The sequence below is a fragment of the Rousettus aegyptiacus genome, unplaced genomic scaffold (assembly GCF_014176215.1).
Source record: "Rousettus aegyptiacus isolate mRouAeg1 unplaced genomic scaffold, mRouAeg1.p scaffold_m13_p_15, whole genome shotgun sequence".
In the NCBI taxonomy this organism is placed as follows: Eukaryota; Metazoa; Chordata; class Mammalia; order Chiroptera; family Pteropodidae; genus Rousettus; species Rousettus aegyptiacus.
In genome coordinates this window covers 14,960,487-14,988,277 of record NW_023416290.1, presented here as the reverse complement: position 1 = coordinate 14,988,277, position 27,791 = coordinate 14,960,487, and the positions used below count along the sequence as shown (strand labels likewise).

General features: G+C 38.9%; 1 protein-coding gene across 3 annotated transcripts in view; it reads right to left on the bottom strand.

Annotated features, from left to right (window-relative positions):
* CA8 (carbonic anhydrase 8) overlaps positions 1 to 27,791 on the bottom strand; it is an 85,873-nt gene that overhangs the window by 46,574 nt on the left and 11,508 nt on the right. For all 3 annotated transcript variants that reach the window (XM_016162556.2, XM_016162555.2, XM_016162557.2), the window contains exon 3: positions 26,216 to 26,340. In XM_016162556.2, coding sequence (XP_016018042.1) covers positions 26,216 to 26,340 — 125 coding nt within the window. The remainder of the gene's footprint in view (positions 1 to 26,215; positions 26,341 to 27,791) is intronic.

The following is a 27,791-nucleotide window of genomic DNA, read 5'->3' as shown; positions in this document are numbered from 1 at the left end:
TAGCTCTGTGAACGTCACAAGGCACTAACTTCTTTGAGCATCAGTCTCTCTAACATCAAGGACGGCTACATCTTAAAAGCTTGGCTTCTTCACATCTCTCATCTCATTGTACTCTCTTTATTTCTACACTATTATCACATTTCATTGTCATTGGCATTAGTCTTATGTAGCCAACAAAGGCGCAGAAACAGAGTGATGAATTTTGAGAATGGACAGCTGCTCACCAGTTTATAGCGAAGGCCATGCACGTAAACGTGTAAGGACTGTAAAGGTTAGATCGCATTATTACCACATCCGCTGCCTAGACTCAGGCAGTCCCTCTCCGCTCTGTCTCTTCACTCTTTCAGGGCCCGTGGGATGACCCCAGGCAGGATTCTGCCTCCTTTAGACCATCTGGAACCCAGACCTTCTTCGCCTTGTAAGCAAGTGGCAGAGGGCTGCTCTTTCAGTTTGAACCCAAACTCCTACCGAGGCCACCAACAACCATAGTTGAAAAAAAGCGAGAAGAGGATGCTTCCTCAACTGAAACAATGGGCGTCTCCAGTCTCCCTTCACTGATTCTCCCGCAAAAGGCAGGTTTTGACTTTCTCCCAACTTAGGTATGTCGGAGTAGAGGAAAGCGGTTTTTGTAACAATTAAAGCTGAGTCTTTCCTCACTTCTTACTGTTCTTCCCCTCAAACCCCACCACTCCGGAACCACCGAGAACTCAATGTATGTGGATGGATGTGGCCCCGTGTGTATTTACGTATTACAAAAGAATAAAAAAAGCAAAGGTACATTATTACTATATCAACATCATGATTATCATTCCTTCCCGTCAAAAAATCTGACCGTGGGATTACAACTATAAACATCCTTTTATAGTTTTAGAGAAAAGCCTTAACTGGGCTTTTGCCACAGGGCTCACACATTCAAATTGCCTGCAGTCGAGTGTGCTGCTGGGCCACCCGCACCTGCGAAACGTTAATCTTAATGTACTTACCTCACGGCCGAAGATAAATTTGTCCAAAGTTATGAAACTGTGACAAGCCGTAGCCTTATAATCATTTATTTGTCACCAAGAAAAATAAGTTTGAAGATTTCATGGCAACCTAACAGAAAGCTATCTTCAAGATAAATGAGGTTTATTATTAACATAAATAACATGACAGCATTAAAGTACAAAAGAATGAATCATGAGGAATGGAAAAAGCAGTAAAAACTGAAAAGGCAATTATGATACAAATTTCTTTCCCCAGCTCTGTGCACTCACATGAGTTCTGTTAAGTTTCCCATTTTCAAGTGCTTAATGAACATTTCCTTTCAAATGGCTTCATATCACCTTACGCTAAATATTTCTAGAACTGATATCAATTTCCTTAACAACAACAACAACAACAACAACAACAACAACAACAAAAAGGCGCCCTCTCACTGTCTCTTGAAGGAGTCCCCCACCTCACAGGCTTGAGACCTTGAATACTTACCTTTTATCTCCAACTCACCAAGGCCTTTCCTGGCCCCCAATTGTTTGCATTACAAAGTCCAACTAATCTCTTTTTAATGCAGCTTTTGCTACATTTTCTGTTAAAAAGATGTCTAATTTCATTTTTTTCCCTACCCATATCAGGCTTAAGTGTCTCTAACTCCATCCTAACTATCCCTAAAATACTCAAATCTAGCGTGTCTCGTGCCCCGCACAGCAGCCCCTGGTCATCACATGGAACGCCATTCCATACCCTGTCCTGCCACTTACCCTAGCTCTACCTATCCTCACAGGCTGTGATGGGCATTTGACAGACAGAGAGAGAGACTGGAAATAGAGATGATGGAGAGGAGACAGAGATACAACTTGAACCAATAGAAGTGAAGAAAAAGGGATAACTGGGGTTTCCCTCCTAAATCACTTGCCAAAAGTAAGATAGGCTGAGTTTCAGATTAGTTGAAAGTTACATCACAACCGTCAAACTGGTCTCCCATAAGAAAGAGATGCAGAACTAGTACTGCCTTAAGAAGAAGGGGCTAACGGTACAGGTTGCGGATATCCCTGAACATCTGCAGAAAGCCTTATAGAGTCAGTTCACCCATGGACCAAGCCACAAAAGAAATTGAAGGGCAAGGACTGGGCTTTGAGACGTGGTGTCATAAGGAAAAGGGAAACATCCAACTTGCAGGAGGAAACCAAGAAAATCCCCAAGTCCTGTTAGGATGAAAGAGAGAAGATTCTAAAAGAGAGTGCAGTCAACAGTGTCAAGGCTACAATACAATAGCTACGAAGAAACAAAAACAAATGAGGACAAAAAGAGATTTGGGATTTTTTTTAAGATCACTGAGAAGGCAGCTGCAATCCAAGGAAGCAACAGAGGCAGAACGAAAAGGTATTAGAATAGAACGAGTGGGGCAAGGTGGGCAGTGAAATCAGAAAACAGGTATCAAAGGGTAGCTGGAGTGAGCGCTAAGTGGTTTGGTTTTTTGTTTGTTTGTTTGTTTTTAATAAGAAGAATCAGTATGCTTGATTTGAGCAAAATTCACCTTTTGCTTTTAGTATTTTTCAATACTTTAATGGGAAAAAGTAAAACCTGAATCACAGGCTGCTATCAATTCTGATGTCAGAAGTACTCAATGCACCTACGAACTCAGATGTAACCGAACCTGAAACTGTTTTTCTGCCAAACTATAGTCATCAAGAACTTTCCTCTGAGCTAGGCAACTATATATAGGACAGATTCACAGAGGAAAAGAAGTCACCAAGAGCAGATCCTGGTTTCTGTGTACTGACCCTGCTCAATTCCTTTCTTTGGTCCCAAAGAAACTCAACTATAGAGAGTTATAAAAAACCCAGCTAGATTTTGAATTTCAGAAGCCAAGTATCTCACCTTACCCTTTCTACAGTAGACCCCAAATAGCCATTCTCACAGCACATAGAAAGAACTAAAAAAAAAAAAAAAAAAAAAAATTTAGAAAAAGGAATAAAATGTTAACGTCTCAAATACACTCATGATACTGGGAGTTGAAAGATGATATTAAGCATTGAACTTTTAAAAAAAAAAAAGAATAGAAAACGAAGTGAAATGTTTGAGTAACAAACTGGGAGGGAGCATTAAATAACTGAAAAACAGCAGAGAGCGCCCTCTCCAGACCCACTCTTAATTGTATGCAGTAGCCATTCATCTGCAGATAAATTGAGATTTAGTGTATATTATTTTCAGGTGCTGCTGCACTTTAAGATGTCATTGTCAATATATTATGCAGCTATTATTGGGAGAAGGACGTTCAAGGTGTAGACAGATATAATAGTGACAAAGTGCTGTAAAGCATGAAATGGAAAATAAATTATTGAAATTCTATCTCTAACTGTCACCTACTTGTTATGTTTGCCTAAACTTAATTATGTATCTTCTTATATAGGTAAAAAAGAAATAGGAGGATGTGTTGGAGCATTTCAGAGCAACTCACCCATTAATATATTAGTATCAAAAGGTATTTATAGCGTTCTTAGGGTTCAGAGTCCTCAATTAAAAAGGCACTAGTTCTATGTAAGTCACAAAAGGATTTTTTTCAGAGTAGAATGATTTCCTCTCAGAATGTTAATTTCCTTCTGTTTACTTTGACATTGCTGCCCTCTTAGGAATGGGCATACTAATACTTTTAGGGCTCTTCTCCCAGAAAGTGAAGCTTCCCTTATAAAGGAAATTCACTACAAAAGGTTGGAAAAGGGTTGTTGGAGCAATCGTGTTGATAAAAGAAAAAAAAATGCATCATTTTGAAATACTTTACGTTTAATGAAAGATCAGAAGCAATTAGAACTGATTCTCTGGCATCGGATTCTTAGTTTTCCAAGAAATACCCTCTCTCTTATTTTCTAAAATAAAAAAAAAACCTGAATTGTGGCTTATTGCTGCAATTAATCATTGCTATAATTTAAATTCTCTATATTTCAGTTTTTATTCTATAAAATAAAGAAGGTAGAGATTGTCAAAAGGTCTTGGTGTTCGAGAATCTAAGTCAGGTATAGATTGCATGTGTTCACTTTGTACAGTGCTCGGTGAATACTGCCTATATTCTTGCCCCACTCTGCCCCCAAATGAGGAACACCTTTGACAAAACAGTTGTGAAATAATGTCAGCATCTATCAAAACATTTACTGAGCCCTGATAATATCTAGAGTTGTAGTATTCACTGCTTTCAGCACTGGAAATACAAAGACCTCAAATCTTTTTATAAAAGAATCTAGGGTGTGGATAAATAAAAATATAAAACTGACAGTTCAGAAGATAAAAAAAGTTGCAGATAAAGGGTTAATGTGAAATATAAATGATACCAGGTATACTGGGTATTTCTATTTGTTGAATAGATAAACGTAGCTTTGATGCTATATTCTCCACTAGGTACTGTTCTTTGCAAACACTGCCTCACTCGGTCTTCATTATCATCTTTATAATGCTAGATGCTGTGACTGTCACCAACAGACTGTCTTAACAAGAAAAAAATGGAAGCACCGAAGGTGAGGTAGACCGCCCTATGCTGCACAGCCAACAGTGACAGAGCCAGCATGGGAACCAGGCGGTCTGACTCTTCCACCTCTACGCCAGCTCTGTCCTTCAAAGAGGGAGGACAGGGAGGATAGAAGACTGACTGATCAGGGTAGAATTCAGTGTGAATGTTCACACAAAGCGTGGAGGAATGGCAAGCATCGTTCTCTGTGAGACAGGAAAACCAGGGGAAAGAAATGGAGAGTGTGAAACCCAAGAAATGGCTGGTAATCCAGTCAGGCTGTGCACAACACCAACATCGCGCAATGCCAAGGTGCACACCTGGTGTGAATGAACACTCCTACGATCTCCTGCGGAAGTTACCTGAGCTCGCAGACTCTCAGCTGTAAAGGATGGATCGCACTACCGAATGTGTAAGGCCACGACAAGGGCAAGAGGTATTATCTGGAAAGCTCCTGGTAAATATCAAGAAAGTGCTGACCAGAGGCAATCAGAGTGGGGAGAAGCAGGAGATGCCGACGAAAGCTAAGCAGGGTTGTATTTGAAGACCACAGTCTTAAGTGAAATAAGTCAGACAAAGAAAGGCAAAACCCCTATGATTTCACTTATATGTGGAATCCCAAAAAATAAAAAACAAAACAAACGAACAAAATGAAACAGAAACAAACTCCTAGATACAGAGAACAAACTGATATTTGCCAGAAGGGAGAGGATAGGGACAAAAAAAGGGGGAGGGGATTCAGAAATGCAAACTTCCAGTTGTAAAATAAGTCACGGAGATGAAATGTATAGATAGCATAGGGAATACAGTCAATAATATCATGATAACTATGTACGATGACTAGACTTATCGTGATCACTTTGTAAGGTGTATTAAATAAGGTGTATTAAACGTCGAATCACTACGTTGTACAACTGAAACTAATATAATATTGTATTTCAAGTACCATTTTAAAAAAAAATGAAAAAGAAATAAAAATAAAGAGCATGGTCTTTGAAAATAAAATGCTCATGTACCTTCAGTTGGTTACGTTCTCATTACGCTGCCTGAACTCACCTATACCTTAAGGTTTAAAGGTAACTAACAATGCTTTCCACTGTAGAAAGCCAGATCACTTCCATCAGAGCCACAAATTCAGATGCTTCAGGAACTACGCTCATAAATGAGGGGAAGTGTGAAACGAAGCAGGGAGGAGAGCTGTGAAAACCCGAAATCAGCGCCCTGCCCAAAGGTGTTTAAACTCCAAAATTTAAAAAAACGCAGTACCAGCTGGACCCAACCCTAAGTCCCACCTAAAGGCCACCAGTTTGCGGCCTCTCATGTACACTGCTAATATTCTAACACCAAGATCTCCTGCCTAGAAGAGAAAATAAAACCATCAGCAAGGAACCGTCTCCCTTCCTGCCAGGACGCCCTCGCCCCGCCATCCTGCATCCTGTCCTCCCGACTGGACGCCTGAGTCGTTGATCCTCTTCTAGGATTCAACGTCTGCCTCTGCTCTGCTCCGTTCTTCCCCTCAAGGGTCTCCGGTCCATCAGTTCTTTACTGAGCCTTTGACCTGATGTCTTCCTCTCTATTAGCCCCTTCTTATCATCATTTATATCTGCAGATTTTTCTCACCTTAAAAAAAAAAAACAACCACTTCCTTGACCTCATACACTACTTTCTCTCGGCAGCAGACTCTTTCAAAAACGTATGCACACTCCTCACCGCCACTTCCTCTCTGCCCTTCCCCTCCACGACCCACTGAAATCTGTTCTTCGTCACCACTTTAGTGAGACTGCTCTCAAGTTCACCTGGAGCCTTCCGGCTTTGGCTTTCTGGGCCGCTCCACAGCACCTGAGACCCAGCCTGCTCTGGAGCTGCGCACTTCCCCGGCTCCCCCTCCTCAGCAGCCATTTCATCTCAACCTCCTTCACTCGTTTCGTTTCCCTGACTCCCCTCAAATGATGGTTCTGTCTGGGCTCCATCCTCTCGCTTCTCCCATTCCCATGTCTTCAGTTGTCATCTAGATGCCTATGATTCCAAAATTAACATCTTTAACCAAAATCCCTGTCCTGAGTCGAGATCCGTTTCCTGAACTGCCTCCTGAAATATTTTAGAGTTAGCATTTCATCTTTAGGTCGCTCCACCACCACCCTGCAGCCCCGTGTCTCCCTCTGTGCTCCTAGCTCTGCTACTGGACTCAAGCCAGAAATCTCTCCCGCCGTCCTCTGCCCTTACCAACAACCAAGAGCTACATCCTGCCATTTTTCTACCTCCTTAAAACCTCCAAACCCATCCACTTGGCTTATTCCCATGAACGATGCCTTAGAGACATCCATAATTGATTGCTAGAATTACAGCCCAGGTCTCATAACTAGTCTCCATGTCTCCAAAGTTGGCTGGCAAACTCGTTCTCCATCCTGCAGTTGTACAGTGCAAACCCGATCCTGCCGCCCGCCTTGGAAGGTTCATCCAGGGCTTCTGACGGTCCACAGGGTAGAGTCCCACTCCTCAACATGCAATGCACTAAAAGAATGTGTCCTTCTATATCTTTGAAAGTGTGGCAATTTGGGTTTATTACATATTAACTGTTTCAGGTAAGTCAGTGTTAACAATTATAGTAATAAGCTCTTTATAGTAATAATTAGGAGTATATAGCAATTTTAATTGGATTTAAAATTCAGCACCATTTCATTTCTCTGTGAAAAACCACTGTCAATTTTCACACTTACAATTTTATATACCTACTCCATTGCCTAATAACCCAATTTTCAGGAACAATATGTTTTTAAATTTGATTACAATATTCGAAATGTTGCAGTTTACAATAAAGTGCATTTATCTGAAATGTTAAAGAAAAAGCATTTTAATCCTCACTGCGAGCACAGCATACTCACGGGCTTTCACTTTTTGAACTGCAATTATCTAGAGCAAAAATCAGAATCATTTTGTTAGAAATACGAGAAGGCACATATTGTAGAGGGAAGAGAATGGTAGTTGGTCCACACCTCAGCCATTGTGTTAGTTCTGTCGTACAATTCCCTGAGGACTGCAGTAAAATGAATCTTGCATTAACTCCATGGCCATGAGATAATGTGAGGGACATAAAACTTTCCAACAATATCCTATATCTCTGTTTCTTCAAAATATTGTGAACTATGACAGACTAAAGAAATACATATGTACACAGAGACGCGTGTCACAGAATTTCACCAGAATCATCCCCATAAAATGGAGAAATTCCCCCCCCCCAATTACAACTAGATAGACTACAGAGGAGGACCGTCTTCATCTCACAGACAGAAAGCCCTGTAAAAATCTACACCTATGCATTTCCCACAAAGTGCTTCCTTATTATATAATTGTTGTAACTTACTTTAAAATCATAACTAATCCAACTTCCTTGTTGCTCAAGAGACTCACACGATGAACCATTCTCTAGCAAACTCGCCGTAAACCACATCACTGCCAGAGCTAGCTGAAGGAGGCCATGCTTCCCCGAGGTATGTGTGTGAGGCTCTCTGCTAACTCAGGAGCAGTGCTCCAGTGGACCGAATACAGATCACATTATTTTAAAGGATATCCTAGAAAACCGGACTGTAACCTACTACTAACCTAGAACACTGAGTCTGAGTTTCTTTTCAATGCCATGACAAGGTGAAGTATCACTTTCGTTGACTGAGGTGGAACTTGTACCAAAACAGTGTGAGTTAAAAAAAGGTCAACTAAGAACAGGAAAGGCATCATGGGTGTGAACCAGAAAAGGCACAATTCAGATAGGAAACCTAACCTATGTTTATATCGCAGTGCACTTCAATTCTGGACAGCTCAGACTGACACAGGGGGAAAACATTTCTAAGATGAGACAATTACATTTTGTACATAATCCAACTGTGTAGTCATCCATGATGAAAGTGCTTGGAATGCTCAGAGGACAGTCACCAGTCACAGGACACCGATTAGCAAATGAGGACTTTACCCGTGCCCGATCTTGAGACCGCTGGGCCTGTGTTTCCAGGACTGTCTAGTCTCTGCTTTGCAACACTCTGCTTGCCCTGGCCTGCGTCCAACCAGTACACACAGCACGGCTGTCTAACCAGTACACACAGCACACTACTCAACCCCTTTACCATTGTAGTCATCAAAACCATTCTCCAAAAGCCTATGCGAATTCAAATAATAGAAGTTACTGTTTTCTAAAAGTTTTTATTATAGATAGCATATTTTTATACAAATGAAGTATATCAATGAACAAATCTGTATTTCTATGTGTATACTGAGATGAGCCCCTTAGAAAACTAAGAGCCATCCTTGCTCTAAAGTAACACAACTCAGAAGATAATTTTGCTACCTAAAATCATTATAGAGGCATACAGTTATCATCTCTGCATTTATATAACACTGTAGTAGATATTTTAATTACTTTGCTGTTAAGCTTTGAACAGGAATGGAGGTTTAATAAAAATATTTTTGTGGGAAAATGGTAACCACTTCATAAGTGAGCACATCACGGCACATTTTCAGTAAGGCGCTGTGAAGGGTAAAGTAAGGACTAGCTACTCTGTACAAAGGTGGACGTCAATTTACAATGGCAGATTTAATGAAAATATGTTACAAAATGTAAATTAAAATGAGGAAACAATCACTATAGAAAATATTTATTGAGCGCTTACTATATTTAGCTACCCTGAAACTAAAAGTCCTGGTAAATTTTCAAAATAATTATAGATGAGATGTCATTTCATCTATAATTATCATTTTTTCAAATAGGCCTGTAAATGGTTTAACTGGATGTTCCTTCATTCAGTAGACGTAGCTGACTTCTACTCACCTTCCACTTCCTTCCCCTTTCCTCCAAGCAAATGGAACCTCACTTGCATTTATATATCTGCCAAGTGCTTATGGGATGGCAAGAGATATCCTCAGCCCACAGGGTGAATCCTGATTAAGCTAATAAGGCAGTTATGGCCTTGTCATTTCTCTTGAAATGGCTGTTTCGATAATCTGCATGTACAGAAATTCTAGCCAATGATATATGACAGGAATTCTGTGGGAAGATAGGAGTGAGAAAGACTTCTGGGAGACATTTCCTAGTTCTTTAAAAAAAAAAAGACTTGAAAACTGGTAACAGCATGGATTTGTGCAACAACTTTGATTAACTATTTGGCAGTACCCACTAGAGCTGAACTATGCCTATCTATAACCCAGGCTACACATCTAAGTATATGGTCACCAAAAGGCTATGATATTCACGGATGCCATGTTCTAACAGACCTGGTCTGAATGCAGTGCAAATGTCTATCAACAATAAAAATATATATATACTATGGACACTTTGCTTAATGAAATACTATACATGAAAATGAGCAAATGAAAAGTACACGCCACAATACAATACAGATGAATCTCTAAATATAATGCTGAGTAAAACGAGCTAGACACAAAAGAACACATATTGTATGATTCAATGTATGTAATATCCCAAAACAGGCAAAACTTACCTATGATGTTAGAAGTCAAGATCGTGGTTAACTTTGGAGGAGCCAGGATGGTTGTGTTCTATTTATTAAGCTGAATGCTTGCTTCATAGGTATGTTCACTTTGTGAAAAGGCAACGAATTGTACACTCATGATTCGGGCACTTTTCTGCATGTATGTTATTTAGCTATAAAAATTTTACTTTGAAAAATAGAGATGGCACCAAATGCACAACCAATAAGAGAAAAAAATTATAAATGAGACTTCATCCAGATCAAAAACTTTTGGATATCAAGCAAGACCATCAAGAAAGTGAAAAGACAGAATGAAATAAAATATCTAGAATAGATAAAGAGCTCATACGACTCAATAATAATACAAATAATCAAATATTTTAAACGTGCAAAAGATTTGAATAAAAAGATATTTGAATGGCCAACAAGCACATGAAAAGATGCTCAATATGATTATTCATTAGGGAAATGTGAATCAAAATCACAATGAGATACCATTTCATACCCACTAGAATGGCTACAATCAAAAAAACAGACGATAAGTGTTGACCAGAATGTGGGAAAATTGGAGCCCTCATACACTGCTGGTGGAAATGAAAACAGTGCTGCCACTTAGGAAAACAAATTAACAATTCCTAAAATGTTAAACAGAGGGTTATCATACCACCCAGCATTTCCACACCTGGGTATATACCCAAGAGAAATGAAAACATATGTACACACAAAACTTGTACTACACGAATGTTCACAGCCACGTTATTAACTGCCAAAAAGTGAAAACAAACCAAATAGCTACCAACTGATGAATGGATAAACAAATTGAAGTATATCCAAGCAAGGGACTACTCTCCGGCAATAAAAAGTAATCAAATACTGATATAGGTTTAAAAACTTTATGCTAAGTGAAAGAAGGCAGTCAGAACAGACCACGTATTGCATGATTCTATCTATATAAAATGTGTAGACGAGGAAAATCTATGGAGACAGAAGGCAGATTAGTGGTTGCCTAGGGCTGAGGTGATGGGGCAGCAGTGTGACTTCCCTTCCGGGGTAATAAAAGTGTTCTAAAATTAGAATACGGTGATGGCTGCAAAACGCTGTAAATATACTACAGCCATTGACTTGTACACTTTAAATGGGTAAATTTTATGGTGTGTAAATTACATCTCAATAAAGCTATTATTAATGCAAGATAATAAAGTTTCTCTTCTTACAACCTTTAACCATTAATTTCTGAGAATCTGATGCTTAGAGGTGATACAATCATCTGGTAACCCTGAATGAAAAAAAAAAAGCCAAAATGCTGAAATGGCTTAGCAGAAAAACAGAAAGAAACTGGTCTTTGGAAATAGGCTGAGAAGCTGAATTAACCAGCCCTGGCACTGCCCTTTGGAGCTTCTTGTAATGTGGGAGGAAAACTTTCTTATTATTTCTTGGTTGCATCTTCCATTACTTGCCTGAACCAAGGCACTCCTATAAAAAGAGATGTGGGATGCTGAGCAAAAGCGGTCCATCAGTTACTTACCACAAATCTTTTAGACGTATGTATGGGATAAATAATTTAATAATGAAAAGTTTCATTATAATCTAAATTTTGGCTTCTGGTAGATGAAATGTAACATTTCTTGATAATAAAGTTCTAGCTAAGAGTAGACAAAAGTAGATTGAGTTTTTTGTTCTGATATAAAGCTTTTCTCAGGAATAGTCTATAAAGCATCTACTATATCATCATTCTATAATACTCGAAAAAGTAAAGACATGAAGAATATAAACTAGTTATCAATGTATCATCGGCTAGCTCAATTTTAGGAGCATAAATTTAATCCTAAATCTCTTATACTCACATTAATATTTCTTAATATTAAACAGTAGGTTGTTTTACTGGGTTATTATTGAGTGAGGAGTTCAGTAAGTTTTAAGAGTGGATTAATTATTGATGTGGATAAGGACGACATATGCTACTATTAGAGACACAATCATGTGTGTAAACTAAGGCCATAAAACCTAGGCTCAGGAATATAATTTCCCCTTCGTAAAGTATGGCATGATCAGGCTTACTCAGGAACTTACATATTCCTGTGATACCAATAAGCAGTGGTGATAGGATACCTAATTAAAATTGCAACTGTTATCCCATGACATTGGAGTAATAAAAGATACTGTGTGTTCTTACATTAACTCATTTACCTATGGCCTGATTTAAATGCATATGTGAATAAACATCAGCAATAAATCCTGGTCTGGGGCCTCTCTTCTGAGTTTCGGATCTGAGTATCCAGTCTCTGCCTGGACAATTTCACTTGGATAAATGGCAACCATCAAATAAAAAATACGTCAATGTAGACCTCACAATTTTCCACCAAAACAGCCCCCCTTTCTAGCATTCCTTAAGAGATCCACCATTCTCCCGTTGCCAAGGCTCAAATCTTAGGAGAATCAGATTCCTCTTTTCGCTGATCTCCAAACTGCCAAAGCCCTCGGTGAGCTCTGATGGCTCTCTCCCCACATCGCTTCTAACGCCCCTGTCAATGCCATCACCCCAGATGACGTGATCTGACCATCTTGTATCGTTTCTAAAATGATTTCCTAAAGGGAATCACCTCTTCTGATCCATGAAATAGATCACATTTTACTATGAAGTTTTAGAAAGGAAGAAATTTTTGCATATTTTGTCATTTGTGTGTCCCCAGTACCTAAACGTACATAGTAGGTGCTCAATAAATATCTGGTGAGCGCATGAAAAATTCATAACAGTGAAATGTAGAACAGTGATCCCACTGTTCTTAGTAAAATACCACACATACATCATACATCTGACCAAAGACGATCTTCTCAATGGAAACCTGACCTTCAAGAGCTTCCACTCTTTGTCCCCAACTTGTCATTCTAAGCTTATCTCCAGCTACTTAACATCATGGAGGCAAAAGTAAAAACCGAAGCTGTCCTACTTCAGGCACATCACGAGGAGGCATAATTCTTTGGAAAAGACAGTAACACTGGAAAAACAAAAGGCAGCAGGAAAAGAGGAAGAGCAAATGTGAGCTGGACTGGCTACATAAAAGAAGCCACAGGCATGAGTCTACGGGAGCTGAGCAGAGCTGCTGAGGACAGGACGTTGTGGACATCACTCATTCATATGGCCTCAGGAGTCACAGCCAACTCAACAGCACGTAACACAAACCATTTCCGGATCACCTAAATTCCAGCTAGAATAGATTACTATAAAAGAGCTACATATTTATATGTTCACATATATAGTATATGTGTATAAATAACTATATACTTATATATTATTAAATTACCATGAAATGCTATGAAAAAAAACAAATTAGAGAAGGGGGACGAGGACTGCAAGCAGGTTAAGGAAAGTTAAGGTTAGCCTCAATGAATATGTGACATTTGAATAAAGATCTCAAGGTGCTACAGGGGCAAGCCATGTGGCTATCTGCAAGGAGAATATTGCCAGGAAAGGAGCTAGCCAGGGCAAAGTCCTCGAGGTGGGAAAAGGACCTCTCTGTCTTATTTACATTCTCGGATCCAGCACTGTGCCTAGACCTTTCCCATCTATTCTTGCAGCCACCTGTTTACATTTATTTGAAGCTCGCCATATGCCAGGAACTTAAATTCTATTAGAAGTTAGACCAAACTTCCAAACGTGAAAATTCCTAGAGTTCATCTTTCAGTTTAATTATATTAAAATGTCAACCAATCTCAGATTCAGCAAAACTACAGCTGACCTTGACATCTTTCTCACAATTCCCCCTCCATCCTGGCATCCCCATGCCATTTAACAATACGCAGTGCTCCCAAGCGTCCCCCTCGAAGTCTCATTCCTTTCTGACAAGTATAACACTATGTACATGCCTAGTGGATATTACTCCAAAAATTATTATAGTAGTTGCTCAGTCTAATTTTATACCTAGTGTTTTCTTCAAGCCCCGCCCCCCAAAAAAATGTGTTGGGGAGAGAAAGGCAAAGTCATCTACCATGATCTCAAATCTCTGTCCCTAAAAGATTCAATATTTATTTAATAAGATATGTGATGTACATGTTTCTGACACTTGACTCTAACAGCCAAGGATAATTCTTCCCATAAAGAGGGCTCGAATTTTACTAGAATCAAAAAGCGAAAAGTCTAGTTCCCTAGAAGCTTTTAGCTTACACAGGTCAATAATGCCAACAGGCAAATTCTAGTAATCTAAAATAAAATTCTGTTATTTACACAAATATAATCCTCACACCGAATTCAAAATAAAGCTCTATTAAAATTTATATATATATATATATATATATAAATGTAAATATTCATCTAAGTTGCTGCATCTTCATTTGTTGTTTTCACAGGTAAGGCCTTTTTAATTTCTGCCACTTCTGATAGGATGTGGATATCTATGTTGAAAAGTAACATGAGGCCATAGGAAGAGCATCAGAGGAAGCGAGGGTCCCGAAACTGCAACTAGCGACAGAAAGATCTAGCGGTTCCCAGGAGCACAGATATCAGGAAAAAGCCCCTAGAAGAATATGACAAGGAGCGGTGCCACTGGGTGTCCCCTGGGGAACCTGGGCAGAAGTCCGCATTACCCTGAGAAGATCAATAAATTAAGACCATTAGACTAAAAAGAGGAGACGAAAATTCCAAAGCTGAAAAATTTCCCCCTTTAAGAACACAAGTCAACTCCAATTAACAACAATTAAAAACTAAAACCTAGTAACCTTCAGTTTAATTCATTCTTCCGTCGTATGGAGAAAGATTAGGTCTAATTACAACTCAAATTACAGAAGGCTTAGTATAGCTTCATACATTTTCATCTCGGCATCCTACCCACAGCAAAGGGCATTTTCACAACTTTTTAAGGAACTGTGACACCAACCACTATTGTTCTTTACCTAATTTGAGAGCATTCTGGGATTAAAAGCAATATTGATAGTAAACAGGTAAAGTGACATTTGGTAAAATACTGTAGTGTATTACTCGGCTTCATCGGCTTCTCCCCAGCATGGTACCTCATTCATGTTCTGCCTCTCTTTTTTCCTATTAATTGTCCCATCATTCTTCCGATTCCTCAGGTTCCACTTCTCGGCATTATATTGGCCGGTTCTAAGCACATCAAGCCCTAGCCATGTGCCCTCTACTGTACCTCTAACATTCATGTCTTCTTTTTCCATCCATGTCATTTTTATCCAGCAAACTCCTATTCAACCGTTAGGGCCCAGCTCCAATATTCATTCCTTTCCACAGTTTTCTCAGCAGAAATCCCATGGTATGTGTCCCCTTTTATATTTCATCCTTAAAGCTGTTTTCAATCATAATGGCCTTTCAATTCATCCGTCGACCTGCTGGAATGTAAACTTCTCCTAGACCTTGATTATTTCTCATTTATTTTCATACATCAGCTCCAATCACAGCAGCAAACACATAGTCATTGCTTCCTACGTGTGTTTTGAATTGTTTCACGTGGTCATTTAATCCTTCAATTGCTATCTTTTCACATGTTTCTACCTTAATTCCACCTCTTCCAATCAGACTAAAAAATCATTAAAAACAAATGCTGTTTTTTCACATTTTATATTTCTCTTAGGGTTTGGCTTTAAATACAAACACTTGACGTTTGTTAACTGAACCACTTTTCCATCTTGCCTCCCTAACAGACTCAAAATTCAGCAACATCTTTCTTTTCACTTACTCGTGGGGAAAACAGCCTCTAGAGCAGCGGTCCCCAACCTCTGTGGCACCAGGGACCGGCGCTCCTGTGAGAATCTAACGCCTGATGATCTGAGGTGGAGCTGAGGCAGTGATGCCGGCGCTGGGGAGCGGCTGCAGATACAGATGAAGCTGCCTGCTGCTCACCTCCTGCTGTGCAACCTGGTTCCTAACAGGCCACGGATGGATACTGGTCTGCCGCCCGGGGTTTGGGGACCCCTACTCTAGAGGAGAAAGAGTTACACAGGGAGCAGTCCTCTGAAGCTCAGCTGAGGAGAAGGTAACCCGATTTCTAATGGGACAGACTTTATTCCACTATGACCCAAGCCATTGACAAACACAGTCAAGCTCCTTCATCTGATTAAACTCTAGATTAGTTAGAAACTGGCAAAGCATGTTAGGGCTGATAAGTTAATTAGGAACAATGCCTGCTGATAAAAATCTATAATATTTGTTCCATGTCCTCCATAACAAAGTAGATAAGTAACATTGGTTTTTAGAAATTATTGCAAAGTGCTATACAACCCAAATTTAGAATAGGATTAATGATTTAAGACCCAGACCCATTTCACAATTTTTGAAAAATGAAATTAGTTATGTCTTTGGTTTAAACAATGATTGGCCCAAGCTGTGATGGTGAATTGGGCAAAAACCCACCAAAGCAAATTAGAAAGAAAAATAAATTAAATCCTATGCATGCTTCAAAATTTTCGCTCACTCCACACAACTCCTAGAATGTGGACAACTGTGACTATCTTATGTACAATGGAACAGCAAACAAAAAGAGACATGGTCCCAGATGGTTAAAACAAACAAATCTACAACAAAAGGAAATGAAACTTCCTTCACTGATTCCCAGATGTGGCTGGTCTCTGGCTAGTGTCTGGTGCCATAGAATTTTAAAGTGGGAGAATTTGGAAGAGTTGGTCTTATTAACAGGAAACACCTCTTCCCTGTTCCTGGTTCCTATAAAAAGGGATTTTCCCTAAACGAGGCTGGCCTTCCTCTTCAATCCTTTGACTCACTCCCTATTTTTTTCCTCTTTTGAAATCTGAGCTACTCTTAGACAGCAGGCTAATAAACCCTACCTGGAACCATACACACACACACACACACACACACACACACACTCTCTCTCTCTCTCTCTCTCTCTCTCTCTCTCTCTCTCTCTCTCTCTCTCTCTCTCTCACCATCCTTCCTAGCCTATAAACTAGTGGGCAACCCTTTCTTCCCTCTTTCACATGAAGCTGTGTCTCCAACACAGTTCTATCCACAATAGAGGTGATGTTTTGTTCTCCATCGATCACTCTAATAATGCCTTACATCCTGATTTGTTCAGAACTCAGGCTGGGCAGACGGGATCTATTTTATGGGATCTCCTGAAAGAACTCACCAATTTATAAAACTCACCAAGGAATATTCTTGGGAAATACATGAACTCTAAAGCCAAATAAATTGGTTCCACTGCATAAACTCTCATCCAGAGCTCTAAGTGATTCATTAAGCTGGGTCTAAAGAATGTACTTGCCTTAAGATCCCCAAGTGAAAACATTAATTGATGAGAAAAGGTCCACCTTTCATTTGCTAGGTCTTACAAGCAAAAACATCTTTCTTCTATAGTTCAGCAGCTTAAATCTGTATTTATTTTTTCCTACTCATTTCGAGACTTCTTTAAAAAAAAGCAAAACAGCTATAGTCCTAAGTTATGGCATTTACATCCAATAGAGCTAATTATGCCCTTAAAATGCTTTTAGAAAGCACTTTAAGTGAATATCAGACTGTGTTTAATTAACAATATTTTCCACTACTCTAAGAGATATTCAGCATATGTGCCTCCAATACTGTGCCATTAAATTTTACATCCTCCTTCTAAGTTTCCTAGGGGCAGGTACAATGGTGTATCCTTCTGTACCAGTAAAGGAATTGAGGTTAAACAGCTTCACAGAAGTCTGATAGTAAACGCCGGGGTGAACTGGACTCGAAGCACAGCTCTCCCTGACTGACAATTTACATCACCAGAGCAGGCTGCCTCCTAGGAAACCATGGCACCAAAAAGTCTAGTTTCCTCTTGGATTCATGGTATTTTGTTCTAGGATTCCACAGGGAGTTTTTGTTGTATATAGCTCTAAGAAGATTAAACAGACAAACAAACAAAAAACGTATTCGATTACAGCTAAACAATGAGTTATAATATAAACATCACTGTGCCATTCTAAGATGGCATTCATAAATACAAAAAAAAAAAAAACATTAACATGTGCATAGTTTTTATACTAGTTAAGATCTCATGGAGTTAAAAACCTCTGAACATCCTTTTATACAACTAGAAGTTTTATCATACTGTTGTCTATCTATCTTACACAGAAAAAAGTCACTTGATTTTCTCGATTTTCACTACAAAATAATCTGATGATACAGATTATACTGCATATGAATGTATAATAATTATTTAAAAATCTGTTAGGAAAAATGACGAGGAAATGTCATATTGACTAGACTTGTAGAAGACAACACATTCAACTAAAGGCGTGACTAGGGGTTTTAAAGGAAAAAAGACTTCAAACTTTTCTCTCCATTCATATTCTCTGCATTTCTTATTTGTAGTAACAAAAAAGCATCCGGTTTTCCCCTCAGAATATTTCACATGATTGTTATCATCACAACCACAACTGCCCTCCATCTCTTCCTAATAACACAAAACACATACCGAAGGGTTTCATCATTGACAACCTCCGAGCTAGTTTCGAGCCCTTTTTATTGATGGGAACATCGGGGCTAAAGGAAGTTCACTAGTTTGCCCAAGGTTGCAGAGCTTGGATTTCAACCCTGATTTTCCTGACTTCCAAGCCTCAACTCTTACTAACTATACCATTCTGCCTCCCTCCCACATGGCTTCCCTGTTAATCCAGACAGCAGCACCGGTATCCTGTTTTCTTGTGGTTTTCCAGAACCTAGACCCTTCGTGACTGTCCTCCACCACCAAATCTTTTCCATCCTGTGTCTCATGGACCCCACTGATTCTGATTCTGTTAGGTTATTGTAAATAATCTAGCCTACGACTACCTGCAACAGTGTTACACCTAGCACAGTGCCTTTCACATACTAGATGTTTTGTTTGGTTGACAATCATTTACATCTCAAATAACATATTTGCTTTCTAAGTGTCTTCAAAATCTTCCTCTAATTAAGTTCTAAAGGATGGAATTTGCATACAGAGTAGAGGGCATGAGCCCCTCTAAATGCCACAGAAACAATTATATCTTCTAAATACTTAAGTTAAGGAAATGGGGAGGAGCCAAACCACATACACTGCATTTGGACTCCCCTAACGTAGTAAACACTCCATGAGTTAGTTGTCTATTGCACTCATGGCAGTATCCCTATCGCCTACCTCAGGGCCTGAAGAGCGGGTTCCTAAGAAATACTTGTTGATTGGATGGATGGACAGATGGATGGATGGATGGATAAACAGACAAATGAATGAATAAATGGAAATGAGTTATTTTAAAGTTGGCCACTTGATTATGGACTATATATTTAAATCATAGTCTATTCTTTATCCAAAGGCATATTAAGAGTGTATAGTTTTACTTTAAAATTTAGATCTGTTAGAACCCAATTTAAGGTATTTTCTACCTTAGCAAGTCTATAATCATCTATAAATTAATTATATGTCATATTCATTTATAGGAACTAACTTTTCATTTTCTACAAATTTGGCTTACAATGTAAACTCAGCTAGAATATAAATGCTTCTTTCGAGTTTACTTGCTAAAAAACCTTTTATACATCTTCAAACACTGACAAAGAACAATCGACTAAAAGAAATACTTGCAAATATAAAATCAAAGGTAGGTTCAAAGTGACCACTTAAAGGCTGAGTTGGCCTTATACATTTGTTTCTACGTGGGAATGGCAGATTGCCGTGTTATGTGGCACAACTAAAGGAATATTTCAGTTTGCCCAACTTTATAATTCATTTTCCATTCAGTGGACTGTGAGGTTTCTGCACTAAACATATTTTAATAAATGAAAAAAATTAACATGCAGATTCAAAGCAGGAATCGTGATTTTAATGGAGTAAAACTGCAAGTATTCATCAGATTTCAGGAAACATAAAATTTGTTTTTGTTTTTATTTTAACTAAGATGTGAGAGGGAGTTTCGCAAGTATGACCACTGAAGAGGCCACAGCACAAGGTTCTAATTCCTGCATCTGTTTATCCATTGAGGCTCGATCTGCTAGCCCTGTGGAAGATTCCAGAATACCAAGTAATAATAATCGTAATAGTCATTATATTCAGAAACAAGATGTTCCTTTTTCTGGTCAAATAATAAAACTTTCCAGAGAAGCTGAACATCCAAATTTCAAATTGTTTCCTTTAGCATCAGTCTCAATTCTTCATGGCAAGCTTTCTTTTTTTCCCCATAAAGCCACTTCAATCCAAAGTATTAACGACCATTGCAAATAAAATCTCAAACTAGAGTGGAATTTCCTAGTAAGAATTGGTTCCGGAAGGTAAAAAATAGCAGTCCCTGGAGCGGAAGTCCATTCACGGGTCTCACCTGGCCCTTGCCATTTCCTAGGTGTGCGACCCTGAGCTAGTCACCTTTCTCTCTGACCTCAGGTGTGTACTTGCTTGGCAAAGTGGGTGGGACCAGATGGTCCATTAAAGCCACCCCAGTCCTCGGGGCAGCCAGGGTTCCGCCTTCGCAAAATCACACTCCTATACCCTCGCAAAGCCACCCTGGTCTTTGTCTTCATAGCCATAAGGCCAGCGCGCAATACCACAGCTTCACTGTGATCCTACGCAAGGCCGAAGCACACTGGCCCCCGAACCCGGATGCGCGCGGCCACAAAAGCCGCTCACAGGGGCAGGAGGGAGCTCGAAGTCTGTTGTGTTTTCTCTCTTAATCTAAACCATTAGAGAAAAAGCAAATAATAAAAGATAGTTCTTTCTTAAAGGAAATATTTAAGTAACCAAAATAGACTCTTCTTCACCCAAGCCATTCGATATGGTTTCCCACAAGTTGCCCTGTGACCCTTAACCTTTTGGAGCCTCAGATTTCTCCAATGTTAGACAGGAGTTTGGACCAAGTGATCTCTGAAGTCCCTTTTAAAAATAAATTCTTTGATTATGTATCATATATGTCTAATCCTCGTCATGTCTTGTCTCACTAAAGGCATCCCCTACATGTCTTTGGAAAAGCAATGGAAGTCTCTATTTTGGACGAGAGTCACACCACAAAGCCCTTCTTGAGATGTCCATGAAAGTAAAATAACTTGAAAAGATCATCATTTCACTATTAACCAAGCAAACTCTTCATGGTATCTCTTCAGAGTAGTAAAATAAATGCAAATATACAAACGATTTGGGAGGCAGTAACCCAAAAGGCCAGGTCATTTTTACTAAAAGAACACTTAAATGGTAGACACTACTATTTGCCTGAGAAGAAAAGAAGAAATATAGGCTATCTGGAGACCTGGAATACTGGGGCGGGCAGACATAACACTCAGGACTGACACTATATTATGAGATATAATCTTCATAATGTTTCGTCGGCCTATTTTGCAACCAAAACCTGGACTCTTCCCAACTAAAAAATCCTGCTCTCCACAATGAAACTCACTTTTTTCTTTCTAATTCCTAATGCACTCAACTTTTCATCAACAGCTGGCTTGTGACTCAGTTATCTTAGGGCCCTTTCAGGGTACACAAAGAGAAAGCTGCTCTTTAAATACAATATAAATAAAGATAAGAGTCTGCCCTACAATATGCTGCGCCTTTTTCTTGGTAATTCACGCTCAAATCATAAACTTTTATTTAGGTCCAAAGGGCAAGAAAGTCAGAACCACCACGCATGATCTCCCGCTGGTCCGTGGGCAGAATCAATGCCCACCCTGATACATTTCTCATTCCTTTAGTGAAATGAGATAAACAGAAATACTGTAGAGTTTTTTAAAAGTTAAAACTATTCAATTTATAGGTCTGAGTTTATTCTCAGACTGTATCCTTCCTACTTCAGCTCTTGAAGATCTTTTCTTTATAGACCAATGGGGACAACAGAGAGTTAGTAACGTTCTTATTTGAAAAAAATGAAAAACAAAAAACTTGGCCATTTTGTTGTTCTCCCCATCTCCCTTTTCTTTCTTTCTTTTTTTCTTTTTCTTTTTCTTTTTTTACTGATCCAGCATAAAATCTAAATGCCTGGGAAGTACTCTCCCATAGATGGATAAAAGTAGCTATTTACATATAAAGATTAATCATAATTTTCTAAGAGTTATACAGACCACAGAGTTAGGCTACCTTGAAATAGCAAATAAGATGACAGTTACCACAAACAAAAGGTGAAGACTGAACATATGGCCTGAAAGTTGAATGTGAATCTAAATACCTAAAAGTCTTTCCATCAGTTAGATTTCTAACAAAAATTAATATGAATGAAATAAATAATTCTAGTGGTTTGGTGAATGCACAGAGCATACCAGTGTTAGCAAAATGGCAAAATTCATATAGCATTGAAAGTTTGACTTCAAGTGCTAAGACATTTAATGACATCCAGAGAAAACATGAAGCTTCCACAGCCATCAGAAGACAAACGTACAGAAATTAATTTGATAAGATCTCAAATTTGTCTCAACAACCTTCTACTTATGTCTTGATTAAATATCAAAATACCCACACCAAGGAAAATTATGTTTCAGGTAACGGGAAGAAAAACGTAGCATGATTTATTTTGCTTAATAAGAAACTGTCATTTAAGCATAAGAACTCAGATTTACAAGAATAAAGGGTGGCTAGAAATGTGTGTTTATTAAAACTAAAAATCTCAAGAAGGAAAACAGAAATGGCATGTTTCATTTATCTTGCTTAATGAAAGAGCTTGAGTTTAAATTTTGATACTACTAGTTTAATACTAGTAGTATGAAAATGCATTCAGGATTGTTTCTATAATTTTATAAAAATTATTTAGAATTCTATATTTATCATTTTAAAAAGCCAAGAAGGGAGGTTGATGAATTTCTGTTAAAAGCCATTCCTGTGTTACATGTAATAGACATGGTAATTATTTGTTTATAGTGTTTTTTTAATAAATTATCCATTTAAGCTTAAGTGAAATTAACAAAAAGAAGTATGTATAAATATGTGATTTAAAGATTAAACTTAGCCTTGAAATATAAAGGAAATATGAAAAGTGTCCTAAAAATATTTTGTTAAATCATATACCCAAAGGGGTACCTGGTTCCCTCACACTCTGCTATCCTCTTGGCCATGGCCTTGTGTTGTAGGTGGCCTTTGATGGCAGTTCAGGACCAGGGCACCAGTGGCAAGTTACTTACCTGTCTCTTTACTAGCCATCTCATTCCCTCTGAGACTATTCTGTGTGGAGTTCCTCTTGCGTCTCTTTTAGCGCACCATGTGAACCCTCCCCTCCTTAAACCCTAGCCTCTACTGAAACAAACAAACAACAGCAAAAAAGAAAAAAAAAAAAAAAAAACCTGACGGAGTTTCCTCAAAAAACTAAGAATTGATCTACCATATGATCCAGCAATCCCTCTACTGGGCATTTACCCCAAAGACTTAAAAAATCATATCCATAAAAATAGTTGCACACCGATGTTCATAGCAGCATTATCCACAGTGGCCAGGACATGGAAGCAACCGAAGTGTCCTATGATAGATGATTAGCTAAAGAAGTTGTGGTACATATGTACACTGGAATATTACTCAGCCATAAGAAGAGATGAAATACTGCCATTTGCGACAACATAGATGGAACTCACAATAATCACGCTAAGCAAAATAAACCAGACTGAAAAAGTTGAAAATCACATGATATCACTTATATGTGGGATATAAACCTAAAAGCAACAAAGGAACAAGACAAACAAACAGAGACTCATAGACATGGACTATAGACTAGTGGTTACCAGAGGGGAGGGAGCGGGGGAAGAGGAGGGAGGTAGATAGGGTAAAAGTGTTCAAATATAGGGGGTTTGGAAGAGGGTGAAGTGGGTAAAGGGGATCAAGTATACGGTAGCTGAAAGAAACTAGACTTTGGGTGGTAAACACACAATAGAATATACAGATGTTAAATTATGATGTATACCTGAAAATTATATAATTGTATTAACCAATGTTACCCAAATAAACTTAATTTAAAAAAAAAACACACACATGGCTTGCAGATACCTTTCTCTAATTCTACATACTCTCAGCAGTTACACACTCAATAAGGGATAGCCCTAAACAAACCTTGGATGACTGGTACGAGAATTTTCTCCACGATTGGATCAGGGATAATCTGAGATAACACAGAATACAAACATTATTCATCGCCTATTTGGAAAAATTAAAGTCAATAATTCCATGATGCTAAATATAAATACTTTTGCAGAAACAAAGCCTCCCAATCAGTAAATTTAATCTTCACTCAGAACTAACCATTACCCGTGCCTAATGGCCCAGTGCAGTTATAATGCCACCAAGGAGCAGGCCAGTCTGAATCTGTGGTCCAGAAATTCTATCCAACTGCAGAGCAAAGAGCACACACCGCTGACTCATCTAACTTAATTAAACTTTCCTGAGGCTGTAAATTCTGTGTCACAAGCAAAGCCACTAAATTCCCATCCAGAAGTTGTTGCTTACCCAATTATTCCCATTTCCCCCAAAGTTTTTATTATTAGAGGATGTCTTTGAGGACAGGTGGAAAGAAAATGATGAACTGGCCTTTCAAACTCAAAGCACAGGGCAGGGCGAAGGCCGACAGCCGGGTGTTTCCTGCCCCTCACCTCACCCTCCACCACCCCGTACATGTAATTGCTCTGGCTTGTTCTGTGTACTCCCCACTTTGAGGCATTCTGGCGTGACCTTTTCCTCTTCACATAGGGCAATCACCACAGGGGACACAGAGACAGGGTGGAATTTTTTTAAGGCAGTTAGAAGTGAGAGGATGTCTGCAGGCTTTGAGTAAAAAGCCCCTTAAAAAGTAACATTTGAGGACCTAACATTCCCCATCAAAAAGCAAACTTCTCTTATTGTCCTCAATATCACATACCTCATAGACTCTTCAACATATCGCGATAGTTTTTCCCTTCTATCCTCAAAACACTTAATATTTCACTTCCGAGATTTGTCTTTTTGAATCAAATGGATATCGTGAGCTCCCCAAGGGATTTTTTTAGATTATAATTAAAGTCACGTTGAGAAGCACTTCCTCTAACTTCATTCTTTGAGGTATATATATCATTTATATAAATTATGCAGCAGTGATTTCCAGATACGGAGGTGGGACTGGACGTGTATCTGACCATGAGCAGGTCCAGACTTAAGTACGTGCGCAGTTGAGAATGACAGAGAAGGAAGATTGGCATCCAGCATCCCCGAAAACACACTGTTACCTGCCATGGAACGGCTATTTCCTGGAGACAACTGCAGGTCCTTATGGAAAGAAACATAAACAAGGCCGGGACCAACAGACATCTCCTCAGTTTCTCCTGCACAGACTGTCTCTGATGTTCCCGACGCTGGACTAAATGGCACAAGTGAAAAGGAGGAGAAGACGCCATTTTCTTCCGGAGCTGCCTTAGTCAGCTGGGACTGAATAACAGATTAGCAGACACTAGATGTCTTAAACAATAAACATTTATTTCTCAGCTCTAGAGGCTGGGAAGTCCGGCAGATCTGGTATCTGCTGAGAGCTCCCTTTCTGGCTTGTAGCTGGCTATCTTCTTGTTGTGTCTTCACATGGTGGAGAGCAAGGAAGAAAGCTCCCTCTGGAATCTTATAAGGGCACTAATTCCATTCATGAAGGCTCCACCCTCCTAACCTCATCTAACCCTGATCACCGCCCGAAGGCCCACCTCCTAACATCACCACACTGGGGTAGGGTAGAGTTTCGACATACAGATGTGAAGAAGAAACAAACATTCAGTCAGTAATGGAAGCCCACAGTCAGTGAGAAAGACACTTTAGACATTGAAGCTTACATACAATCCACGAGAAGAGCAATCTACCAAGTACACTGGGAGCGCAGAGGGAGAGATCTATTCCGCTCAGGAAAAAGTACAGAGACAGTCCCAAGGAAGAAATGATACCACAACTAGATACTGAAAAAAGAGCAGGAGTCGACTAAGAAGAGAATAAGGGAGGGACACCTTTGACCAAAAGAATGACTCTAAAAATCTCTTCTCTCTAATTGCTTGGATTGTTGAGGTTTCTTCAGGAGTTATTTGTTGTCAACTTATCACTGATTCAGAACATCTACAAAAGTGACCTGGTGAATTTGAGGGGCAGCAGAAATTTTACAACAGCAATAATACTAGGATGAAACTTAATAGCTTTACTTAATAGATTACCGTTATGGCCAAGAGCCCACTAAAGTCCCTGGGATACTCCATTTGCTGCCCTGAACTTACATTCATAAGTATCAATTTTTGTTTAATGTAAATTGATAAAAATTCAAAAGCTATGCATCTACTTTTAAACAAAACCACTTTCAGTAAGTTGCTGAATACTTTACACGAACCGTAGGAGTTTTACGAGATGATTATTACTCTTACCTCCATGGGAAAAGCTTTGAAATTAACTGTGTGCTCAGAGCCACGCTGGTTTTCTCTTCCCCAATGAAATCTAACTTCATACAGTTCAAACTCATGCCCTTGAGGCAACGGACCGCCCGACAGAACTGAAAAAGAAAATAAACTCTATTTAATTACATCTCAAATGTACTCATCAGCACAGCAATATAAACACTGGGAACATGTTTTGTCAAACACCCCTCCTCAGCTCTATTAATTAAATTCATATAGCCAAAATGAGAAATGCATCAGCCGTGAGATAAATTCACATTATGTGGGATGGAAATTCTTGCAGTGGCTATTCGGTGGCTATTATAGAAGTTCAAACACTCTGAAATACTTGGTAATGATAAGTATATCATTTAACTTTAACTTTGTTAACTTTAGATGAAGAAAACAAACTCAGTAGCTATGTTCCCTGATACATAAACTTAGTGCTGATCAGGAAACAAGACTATGGTTTGAGTCTCAGACTGGCCACTAATTTGCTATTGACCTATGAATAAATTAAACCTTCTTTACGGATCATCCGTTTGCATTAGTAGGCTTTCAATTTAGAAAACAGGGGTAGGCTAACAAAATGATACATGGAGAATTATTATTAAGCCAATCTGATTTTTCAACAATAAAATCACACTTAAAAAGCAACTTACCACTGAGCGTCACATACAGTGCAAACAAAATAAAATTGTGATAAAATATTAACCATACTTAAAATATTAATGTCAGTCCTACAAGGCTGTTTCTGTTCCTCAGTTCTGGATATGACCCAGAACTTTGTTTCAAACAAAGGCACTCCAAAGAAAAACAAAAATTAAATTTGAACAAGAACCTGTCTTGAAGCAATAAAATACTTTCTTTAGTTAAACATTCCCTAATATCCCGTGGAAACCCTTGAAATAAAGTTTATATTCCAAATGGCCAATATCAACACAAATAGAAGTTGTTTGTATTTTCCCTGTAAAAACTGTTCATTCTAAATGATATCAGCTAAGATTTATGGGTTAATTTTTAGTCAAGGAGCTGACAAAATTCGCCGCATCCTCCCAGGAGTAGTCTCTCTCAAACGGATTAGCGCGTTCACACTTGGGTTGCGGAGAAGTAACAGTGCCCACAATGCTCTACTGAGGAACAGATCTGATTGATGTCCATCCTCACTCCAACACTCAAAGGAGGAGAAGGCAACTTGGTGCGGCAATGTTTGTTTGGTGGGTTCTTCATCTAATAACTTGTTCCAAAAAAGAATTTAAGGCTGCTTATATCAAGGTCCATATAATAAAGCCAAAAGCATAAATTAGAAAGAAGAGAGAAGGGGGGGAAAAAGACATGAAGAAAATAGACGGAGAAATGAGGCTACCACACAAATGTCATGAAGTCCTGGTTCTACAAATCTGCTTCTAAGCTTTCTACCAGCTCAAAGATGAAAAAGAGCATCAGTAGCAAATAGTAATTTTAATTTTTCAAGTGCATAAACTTTATCTTGAGGGTGGAAGCGGGGTGAGATACAGGCCTTTAGGAGACTATCTCTCGCCATTTTAATGTCCTTCCTCATACTTGG